This window comes from Macadamia integrifolia, chromosome 3, assembly GCF_013358625.1.
Source record: "Macadamia integrifolia cultivar HAES 741 chromosome 3, SCU_Mint_v3, whole genome shotgun sequence".
Classification (NCBI taxonomy): domain Eukaryota; kingdom Viridiplantae; phylum Streptophyta; class Magnoliopsida; order Proteales; family Proteaceae; genus Macadamia; species Macadamia integrifolia.
In genome coordinates, this window is record NC_056559.1 from 7,963,243 (window position 1) to 7,974,690 (window position 11,448).

Consider the following 11,448-nt stretch of genomic DNA (forward strand, 5'->3'; position numbering starts at 1 on the left):
ATTATAGTAGTGGTGACGTCTAGTAGTTGTGGTGATAGTTAACGACACATGGTGATGTTTATAATATGTGGTGTTGTTTAATCTGTTAGGTGTACCATCTTAGGGTTGTAATCTTGGGATTATAAATAAACTGCCTTGTCTCACGATTGAGAATTAACACAAACCATGAGCAATGTTTCTTATTGTCTTGCACTTCTCCTTCTTCTCTTTTCTTCTTTCTTCCTTACACAGGCTGGTTTTCACATGCTTCTAGTGTAACACCCCAAATTTCGAGACCCGAACATGAAGGGCTGATTTATACCATTTTGGATTTCCAGGGTTATAAGCATAGTTGGTTCGTGCCCCTACTTGGCTTGAGGTATGTTTACTAGGGGACATTATCACATTACACTTTTTTACTTTTGGATATAATTTCTCATGTTGGGGTTTTTACACATGGGTGGCTCTTCTTGTGTGAGGACCAAGGATCAATTACTAGCAACTCCATTATGGATTATTTATTTTTTTGTCTCATACCATGGCTTTCTTTTCTTTTTTTAATTCAAAATTGGAGTTGGGAAAGGGGGAGACGTTCCCCCTTTGGGGGAGAGAGCCCCACATTTTTAAAAAAAAATTAAAAAAAAAAAAAGGAAAAATTGGCTGGAGGAGGAGATCATGAGTGAGAATTTTTCCTTAGATCTCTTACTTATGGTATGATTGGATTCTTGATTGAAGGAGTTTACCAAGTTATTAGTTGGCAAAAACTTGTGGTATGATTTTGATTTGATTGGGTCCTCGATTGAGTGAGTGGGTTAGGAGTGAGCTAGCTAGAGAAGCTTAGATGGTAGGTTTTCAAATTTTTGAGCAAAGAATGAAAACTGAATTTTTGTTGGGGATTGATAGACCAAATAAAGGGTTGGGGGGAAGCCTCAAACGATTTTGAGAGATTACCCAGCCCTCAAAACTGTGGAAAGCGAGAGGGAGAAAGAAAGAAAGAAGAGAGAGAGGAGAACTTAGCCTTGAGGTTTCTTGTTGGGTTTCTCTTCAAGGCAGACATATATATAGCTGAGGTGAAGGAGACCATGGATGGCTGTTGAAGGAGGTTCTTTCGTGTCTTTGCAAGCAGGAGCACCCTTTTTCCCCTATTCTGTAAATTTAGGGATAATGCTTAGATTGGGAAGGATTACGGTTTTGTATAGTTGATGTCAGCTTTTGGGCTATTACATGATTTCATAGTAGGCTGTATAATCTTCGTAGGAATGTATTTTAATCACCCATTTTATTCTAGAAGTGCTTGACTATTGGACATAAACTTAAGGGTTATGCAGTTCTGGCCAGTGAAAATGCCTGATTTTAAGCTTGTATTTCGAGTGACCTAGAGACTGATTTTTGTGTTGACCTCTTCTAATGGTTTGTAGCCCCATGAGTGTAGTGTCACCCATATATAAGCACCGATCCATTTGGTTTCTAGAAGAGGGAGAAAATGTATTTTTACTGGTCCGAGTTTAATTCTAGGTACAGGTTTGTTGCATTTCTGAACCCAATTTAGGGTCTGAACAAATAAGGACTTAGAAACCACAAAACAGGTTGATACCTTCTGATGTTTTGTTGGGTAATGAGTCTAGTTTCACCCAGTGAAAACTGAGATCATTATAACTTTCGGGAAAGGGAGTTATAGCACTGTTAGTGCTCGGTGGTCAATCTATGGACATAAAAAGGGTTATGTCAGTACCCTGAGTTAGGATCTAATTTGAAGGACCTTAGTAACCTAATCTAGAGATGAGTTCTTCTTATGATTTGAAGTATATTAAGTCTAGTTTTACCCTGAGAAAGCTGAGATTCTTTAAGTTCAATGAGAATGAGAAATGGTGGTTTGATCATACTGCTGTCAGATTGTACAATTTCTGTTGGTCTGTGTTCAGGTGTGTATTTCAATAGGCAAACAGGGGTATATTAAGGAGATTTTTGGTATGGTTGTGTGGTTTTGAGTCTAGTTTTAGTAGTATATAAGTTTCGTGATCAGTGGAAGTATGTGCTAAAATATATGGCCTTAGGAAGAGATGGTGCACAGGTTTGGACCGAATCTGGGAGGTTGAGCTTGGTGCTTAGAACCAGGAATCAGTGACCTAATCCAAAGTCGCAAGAATTAGGATGTAGGACTACTTTGAGCATGGAATTAATGAAAGGATGCATTTAATGTAGGGACATTGAAATTTACTAAAGCTTGAAGTTGGAATTTGTGAGCAAAGGAGGCAAGTGAATTTTACCAAGTTCTCACTCTGCATATTTTGTATGATCTTCTATCATGATGATTTTCTTGTTACAATAAATTGTTTTATGTGCACTTCATACACATCTAAGTATGCCATGAGTTATCACACATGTTCTATGAATGACAAGTATATTTCATGTTTATGGAAAAGTGTTAGCATGGTTTTTATGCATATGTTATATAAAGAAAGAATTTTAAAAACGATGTTAATATGAAGAACGTTAAGATTAACGTACGTAAAAGATGGGGGATGAAGTCTGTATCTGGGGCCGGTAGCACAGGATGCTACCAAGAGGATGAAAGTATGAAATGTTTTAAGGCACCATCCAAGGGTGGTGAAATGAAATGTGTTAAGATCCTACCCAGAGGAATTGAGGTCAAACCGTCAAAGTGGCCAAGACACTACCCCAAGGAGGTGAGACAATATGAAAGTATGAATTCCCTTCAATGATGGGAAGATACAGTACAGACCCTAGAAATGAAAGTAAAGAAAGGAAATGTAGAGAAATGCAAAGCAAAGAAGATAATGTACATAATGAAGAAGATTTTTAAGTGTATTCTTAATATTTATAGTCCTACGTGTTTTCAAAGTATGTTAAGCATGTTTCTTTTAGGACGGTGCATTACTTTTGTTTTCATGGACTTGTGAATTTGCTTACTGGGCGGTTGAGCTCACTCCTATACAATGATTTCAGAGCACAATGAGGACAATGAGGGGCAGGTGGATACGTGAAGGAGAACCGACAGGTTTTTCATATAGTTTGATTGATGATTTAAAGGAGTAGTTAATTTGATGGATGGTATCTTTGACGATGTTTTGGGGGGGGGGGGGGGGGGGGAGAGATCGGTTTTCCGTATAAGTCAAGACTAAGGGATGTATGTTCTGCTGAAACTAACCCTAATGGGTTCGGGTCATCATATCTAGTTCTGTCACACATGGCATGCAATAATGTATGGACTTGGTGGTGGGGGATCAACAGAAAGAGAATGGGGGCTCTTTAAAAGTACCTCGACAGAATCAGCAACAGTTGTTGCCAAGTCATATGTAATTTCTTCAAAAGTCTCGTCCAAGAAAAATACTATGGTTGTAAGCTTTCTACCGGTCAAAAGAGCTTCAATCTCCTCACGACCAGGAATTGTCTGCCTAGGCCCAGCCTTAACAGAACGCTTCAGAGCATTTAGTGAATTCAATGCAAGGACTTGAATTTGAGGATCAGTATTCACCTCATGAGCTACTTGATGAAAATACTCCGATAAATATCCCTCAATGTCCTTGCTAGGTGGCATGGAGGATGCACATAAATACAATAGTTCCCATGCCCTAATCAAGGATTGCCTGTGGGTTCAAAAACAACTGTAGTTACATAAAGAAATAGATGCTGGCATTACATGCATAGGCAATTATATGGTGAAATAGAACATGTGAGAGCAACTGACTTCACTTTGCAGGAAAAAGATCCAGACCTGTCGGGGTTTTTCCGGGTTTGCTTTGATATTTGTGTAAAGAGTTCATCGCAAAGTTCAGATCGCTTCAAAGTATGCTTGTATATTTTAGCAACAAGCTCAACTCGTTCTTCTAGGCTCACAGGAGTTACCCTATCTGATGAATCTACACCCATATACTTCAAAATTGTTTGGAACAATTTTATCGCCCGACTTACTAGGTCACAGTTAATTTTGAGCAATGAAGTTGGAATGGGATCCTGCCAAAGGTTCAGCATAGTTGCCACATAAATTTGGTCAAATGATAAAACAAGCTGCATGCAATTGAGTGAACTATCTTACATGTAAGACAAACACCAAAATTACAAAAAGCTCAAAAACAGAAAATGAGTATCAAGAAGTTGTCAACCATTAAACTATTTTTGCTCTAGGTTTCCTTTTGGTCTAAAGAACTGGATACTTCAAAGCAAGATTCAGCTCATTAAGAACAGGTTGTTGACAATACTACCTTCTGAAAGCATATCATATCTTCAAATGTAAATTTTCCACGACCTTGAAGGCCCACAGATCTTTTGGAAAAGAGTCCACGTTTCCCAGCAGACTGGATCTGTTTCTGCATGGACCTCAAAAATCCTTCTACCTAGTAAAAAAGGAAAGAAAAAACATATTGCTCAATCAATAAACCTGTCTGTACACAAAGTTTATAACAACAAAGACTCAAGTAAAAACAAAGTAGCCAAAACTAAAATAATCATACAAAAATACTCTAACTCAGCCACACCAACTGTTTGAATGATTATATGCCTCTTGATACCACAAATGGCAAAGCTGAAAGAAGCAAGTTTGTTATATCAAGAAACCATATCAACCAAATAGCAGATGTTGTAGCCTTAATGCACTATCTAGACTTCATGAAAATGTCCTATGCTCTAGAATAAAAGAAACAATCTGGCTAGCCAATTTGTTCTCACCTGGAATCTATTAATCAAGGGTATAGCTCCAACTAAATCTGTTGGAATAGCAGTTGACAGGGTCACTGGGGAACTGCAAGAAACAATAAACAAGAATCATTCATCAACTCCCAATATATGACCGCGTGTTTACATGGAAAAGCACCGTAAATCCTTCATGAGTTTAGGAGACCAATGATTAGTTAAAAAATGCATAAATGGGAAGAAATAAACACATGAATTATTCTGTGACAAATACACCAAAATAGCATGGATGGAGGCATTAACTGAGAGTAATGTATTTTTATTAGAATTGAAATTAAGGTGGTAAGTGTTAGCACAAATGAAATGATTTTGGCTATTGGACAAGTCAGTTATCCCTTATTAGTGGCGGTAAAGCAATCAATTTAACATATGCTTGCATACAAGTGAAAAAAAAAAAAAAAACAGCTCTTCCCAGTTTTACTAGAAAAAATTATAAGAAAAAGAATAGTGTTTTTAGACAAGATAACTGAAGTTGACAAAAGTGGCACCGGCTACATCATATTACTCAACAAAAAACCCAATCAGATCATCTTGGAATAGTTTGAGGAAATGGAAACTCACGGAGGAGCAAAATTGGAACCATCACTGTCGTATTCATCACCATTGGAGATGGAAGCGGAGTTATGCAGAGAGGTTCCATTGCCATTGCTAGAGCTCAAGGGAGATCCATTCATTCTGACACTTTGGGACATAACAAGAGGTGTATCAACAGTCATTGTGATTGAAACTTGAAGAAACTGAAAGATCCACCTATCACAATATCCTCTCCTCTGCTGCTTATGCGTCTTTCACCTACTATAACCAATTCAATCAGATCATGTACAAGGCAATAAATAGTATATATAAAATACAACCTCATGAATCTAGTGCTTAAACGTTAAAAGGAAAGACGAAAAAAATGAATTTAATTAATATATATATATATATATATATAGATAATCTCAGTTCCAGTTGATTAACTGGAGAGAACATTTACATGGTACTTCAATCACAAATGAAAAAAAGAACAGTTTCAGCTGCAGGAAACCAAAATAAAAAATAAAAGCTATAAAACAGTACTAAAAATCCTTGAATGTAAACTCAATCAAAGTTAACAAACAACAATAACACTAGCAATAGCAATAAAAAAACTATTACGAATCCAAAGCCATTGGTGAAAACCTGAATTGGATCATGGGGCAGTTGAAGCTCTGAGTGGAAAAATTAAACTAATGCGTAAACAAAACAAACAACAGTAGAACTGATTGAATAGCCCCACCAGAAAAATTTAGAATCCACTCACTGAACACAACCAAAATCCTGCTACTAGAGGAAGTAAAATAGATAATTTCAAGCCTCGGAAAATAAATTCACATCGGAAATCAAGTACAAGAATCAATGGCGGAACTCAGAACAACTCATCTGGATATAAAATAGTGTAGCGCGGAAACCATTTTGCAAGTAAAAGAAAGATAAAATCGATTCCAGAGAACTGAAACAATCAGTGCATCGTTCGTCCCATGCCGAATGCACCAAAGAAGCGATCAAACGATTCAAACCTTAGCAAGTAATTAGAAGTGAAAAAACGAAAGAAGAAGACTTACCAGAACAACCAATGGACGCAATGTGGCAGAGAAGAGAGAAGCTCAAGCAACGCCCCCCTCATAAACCTGGAATGGGGCTGCCTAGCTAACTCGAAACTCACGAGTCTATTAAAAACTTCGTTTTCTTGAGAGGGGAAAAAAAGAAAAGCAAACGAAAACGAAAGGACTTTCTCTTTTCTGTCGCGTAAGTATCAAATCAAATCAAATCTAATTCGATAGTCGATACCCAATACTCTCACTTTAAAATTAGAAATACCCCACAGGGCGGGAGCCGGGAGGTGGAGCAACATCTGTGATAGTGATATATCTGATAGAAAAATGAAAAATATTAAATAAAAAATGTAGGGATTATTATATGATATCAGATATTCAGAACCCTCCTCTACAGGTGGCACTTCTTTTTATTTGAATTTTGACCTACTTGTCTCTTTCTACACATGATAGATCATATATCAGAACCGTCCGATTCACCTAATATTCATTTTCAACGGTGAGGAAAATAAGAGATGAACTGGAGTGAGTCGTGAGGGGAATAAAAGACCTGGCATGTAAGGTCTCTCGGTCCGTGATGCTGGCAAATATGGGTGGGGCCCACCCCACGCCAGACGTTTTAACTTTTCTTTCCGATGATTCGGTGCAGACGAGACTACCCAATCGTTTTTGATAACACCGTGATTCATTAAGAAATTATTATAACCATTCCATAACGACGGGGAGGAACATGGGGGACCACGGAATCTATAACCCTAGGGTTGAGACTTCGTGTATGGGATTCTTCTTGCTGCATTTGTAAATTTGTAGTGCTCAAGCTCATGCATGCCAGTATGCCACTCTGCACCTCTCTTCGCCGGCCGTGCCGGCCGGCATTAATAGTTTTTGTATTCGATCTTGGGAGAAAGGTTTTAAATCAAGGTATGGGTAAGAACAATACTAATACGCTGATATAGATCGACCAATGTTGTCGAGTGCTTATTTCAAACCGGCTCCTAATTATTCTACAGCCCTATACAACAGTGAGTCCCTCCATCTAATGGTTTGATTTAGGGTTCTAAACCTTGGATTGGTCATGTTTTGATACCAATTCAGATTGGCTTGCATTGAATCATATTGAATAGATATATCCTTGTTTCTTAAAAAATATTTATAATTTTATTATGATTTTACTCTTGAAACATACACGTGTACTGTCAAATTGGAGAGGTCAAAATAAGGGATCAATCAATGTCGATACCGTTTCAATCCAATCAATATTGATCGATCTAATTCAATCCGAGTTTTAGAACCATGATTCGATCTCTTGAATTGAAAACATTATATAGAATTAGAACAAGTTTTCATGGTATTCGCATGTTCACAATACGTACTATCACATTTGCAAAAAAGTGTTGAGAGTTTAATCTCACAATGGCTACTAATTAACCCATAGCCCCCTCATAAACCTGGGTCCCTCCACTAACTAGTTCAATGGGACAATTTTGCTCTATAATAACCAATTTCCACATTTCCATGCCATCACTTTTGTTGACGGCTGATGTGAGTAATTAAAAGCGGGGAAATATTGCATATTCATGTCAAATGAAACAGAGACCGTGGATGGTAGTGGTCCAGTGGATGTGGTGCGACATGCTTTTCTTAGAGATAACCCTTAAATTTGCCCATTCGGCACATAACCACCTTGTCCTCTCTTTTCTACAACCAAATGCACGAATGGCAAGTGCAAACTGTTGAAGTGGTGAGATTACTCCAAAGTCAAGGCAAGTTGGCCGGTAGCGAGTCTAGCTAGACTTGTATGAAACCGATGGCTCCGAAATAAAGGGAGTGAGAGTGAAATGAAAACTTTTGTAATTATTATCTAATTTTAGTGTGTAATTAATCCTAAGATATTCTAATCTGATTATAAATTTTTGGACTAAGGATCACTAGCTCATAGTGTGGTCATTGCATCCAATGAGGATAGGATGGTATTTTTATTGCCCTTGTATTTGGATGTAGGGAATAGGAATACATGACTAGATAGTGTTCTTTTTGCCCTTAAATTTTATCATATTTTGTAATCAACTCCCTTTAATTTTAGAAGGAAAATAATATTTATCTAAAATTTTTATTATTATACTTAATAAAAATTTAAGATATTTACATAATTATGATTGCAATAATTTTAATTTTTTATTTTAAAGTGATTTCATTTACCTTCCCTTCTCTTATAACCACACGAAGCCAATGTAATTGTTGGTTTTGCTAACTAAAGAAACAAGCAACCTCATATTGGGTTGTTTCACTGGCCACAAATGGTTTATGATTCTCGGTAATAGCCAGAGAGTAAGGGTAGTGTTCTCAAAGTTTGGAGAACAAGGTGTGGCAAGCAATGACTTGATTATACACCTATATGCAATAACAATTCAGTATTTTCCCAACTAAACAAGAGGTAAACAGAAAAAAAAAAAAAAAAAGTGGTTTTAACAGTGAAATCAGGGGTATTTCTCTCGGATCCAACAGATTTGGATCAATATTGAACTTGACCAATCCCATTTTCAGTACTGAGTTCTCAAACCTTTATCCCACCTAAAAGTGGTTGATTACTTGAATCTTTGCCTTTCAAATAGCTCTATTCGAGGTCACACTAGAGTCAAGACCTAGTTTCTGCATGTCTTTCTTTATAACCTGATCTATGGTTATTCTAGGTTTGCCCCTAGTTCTTTTGACTCATTTCATTTATATTTGATCACTCTTTCTAACTTAGGCATCTTAAGGCCTTAGTTGAATATGACCATACCTCTATGCAAGCTTAGCAGAAATCAGAAACGGGCAATCACCAATTACTTTGTATTAGATTTGGCTTGTTTTCTGCCAAAAAAAAAAAAGCTTTGGCTTGTGCAGCTTTTACCCTACAATTTATTGTATGTGGGCTCATATGGAGTCCAGAGACCCATTAGGCCCATATACATGGGCGCGTTATTGAGTGGCCGCGGGAGTCCAGTCTGAGGTAAAAGTTATACAATCGGATGGTTGGAAACTTGGAATCATTCAATTTTGAACGCACCGATTGCAGAAACATGTTGAAGGAGAAGGAGCGGGAATCGGGAGACTCGGCATTTGGGTAGTTCCTACTTTCCCTCCATAACTTGGGTACGGATCTAAGGGGGTGTTTGGTTCGGTAAATCAAATGGTGTATATATCGGATATGAATGTCAATATTTTGATAGACATTCTTCTGAATTATGTTTATTTCTGAAAAATCGTTTGGTTGCCTTGAGGCTAGTTCATGTTTCTCTCAAGTTGAGATATTGGCTTCTGTAGAGAATTTCTTTCTGCTTTCTCTTTTTATATTAAGTGGTAAAAAGGTTGCTCAAATATGAGTTTAAGTATTGAGGTAAACTCAGATTTGGAACACATCCTTTGTAATATGATCATTCATGGGAAGTAGGGTGCTCGTTTATGAAGGTCATCCTAGTGGAACTAAACAACTCAAAAAATTAAGAATTATCATTCTAAAGAATGTCATCCCAAAGATTTACCGAACCAAACACCCCTAAAATCCGCATAACTGGTCTCTTGATTTTCGAATTCTTTTATTTCCCCCTTGTTACTCTTTTCCTCTTTGGCGTTCTCTCATTTCTGCTTATTTCCATTATTTGTCTCATCTCTAGTTTTCAATTTTTTCACTTTCCAGGAAGATGAAGTTCGTCTGAGACAATTTCAAGAGACTGTAGATTCCGAACCAAATAACCCTTTCCAGTTCCCACCGTTATAACCTCGACACTGGACACTGGTGTTCCTATTAGATTTCGTTTGTTTTGTTTTGGTTCAGGGGATTCTCTTCGGGAAAAGAGGGGAAGAATCGGAGGAATTTAAGGAAAAAGAAGTAGGGCATTTTGTTATATCTGCTAGTTAAGCCCTGACAATGGTGCTGCATAGCCTGCATTTCTCTTCTTAGGACGTTGCTACAGCCGAGTATCTGTCGATGCCCAAAGAGCTTCAAAATGTCACCAGAGAGCCGTGGTTCTTAATCCTGATGACTTCGAAGCAGGGGTATGTGGATTATTTTTAGACACGAAGTCTAAACCATCTCGGGTTGAATTCAATGGGGAATGCCGGTTTTTCTTTCCCTTTTAGTTTTGAAAGGTGGGTCTGTATTTTCTCTTCTAGAATGCTTGATTTGGGTTATTGGATGACGAAGGAAAGGAGAATTTGGAGGCTGTTGTCTGCAAAGATGCTTCGGAGAAGTGGCTTAGAGCTTTTTGGGCTTTCTAGAGATTATGTTAGGTTTCTTTCTTTGCTTTTCTGATGTTACTGTTAGAGCTAACACTAACAAATACAAAGTAAACAGAGAAACTCACACACAAGTACACAACATAGATTTAACGAGGTTCACACATGGATGTTATGTGCTAGTTCTCAGGCGATGAAGATTGTTCACTATCGCAGAAGAGAAGTTACAATGGATATTGCTCAAATACACCTGAATTGTGGCAAGAAAACTCACCCAGAAACCCCAGTGAGAAAAACCCATTCTGGAGTAGGGACTTTAAATACTGGCTGTCAACAATCTCTGGAGCAGATGGCATGATTTTTTGTTATTTTGTTCTTATAAGACTAAATGCTTTAGCTAGGAAGGGCTACATGGAAACTGAAGAGTTTTCTTACTATCTAGTAGTATTTTTATTTTCAGAACTAAATTTCTCTCCACCTTTAGGGAACTGAGCAGTTTTGACAGAATGTTGCTGCACTTTATGAGCTTGCTTGGTTTGTGAATGGCATGTGTACGTTCTGGTGCATTTGGTTGGGGGAACTTCAGTATTGGAGGTTAGTTTTCAAGATGATTTTGCTGTCAATGACCTGGCCCTGTCTACGGCGAGAAATTTGTTGCAAGTGTTTCTACTATGGAAGAGACATCTGGTGCTACTGCCATAAGTTTGATCTTTAAATTGCTGTACCACTTTTCAGGGATGGAATCTGCAGTAACAAGCATCCTAAAAATGCTAAGGGAATTATTACAGAGTTCAAAAATCAGTTTTATCATCTCCACAATTCATGCTCTAGACCACAGTATCAGACTTTTGTCAGTTTTAACACATCATTTTGTTACTCTCATGAGGAAATTACTAGGATGCAAAGTTATGGAATTGTATAGCTGGAAGCCGACAAAAATCTGTTGAAACTCATCTTAAATGTGGGA

General features: G+C 37.6%; 1 protein-coding gene across 3 annotated transcripts in view; it reads right to left on the reverse strand.

Moving 5' to 3' along the window:
• LOC122074062 (kinesin-like protein KIN-14I) overlaps positions 1-6,507 on the reverse strand; it is a 29,212-nt gene extending 22,705 nt beyond the window's left edge. For 2 of the 3 annotated variants that reach the window (XM_042638873.1, XM_042638870.1), the window contains exons 1-6: positions 6,273-6,507; positions 5,251-5,484; positions 4,666-4,738; positions 4,203-4,334; positions 3,716-3,954; positions 3,260-3,587 (exon numbers count right to left, since the gene is read on the reverse strand). In XM_042638873.1, coding sequence (XP_042494807.1) covers positions 3,260-3,587; positions 3,716-3,954; positions 4,203-4,334; positions 4,666-4,738; positions 5,251-5,405 — 927 coding nt within the window. In that variant the 5' untranslated portion in view covers positions 5,406-5,484; positions 6,273-6,507. The remainder of the gene's footprint in view (positions 1-3,259; positions 3,588-3,715; positions 3,955-4,202; positions 4,335-4,665; positions 4,739-5,250; positions 5,485-6,272) is intronic. The other variant, XM_042638871.1, reaches the window with a different exon arrangement.
• Positions 6,508-11,448: the final 4,941 nt, after the last annotated feature.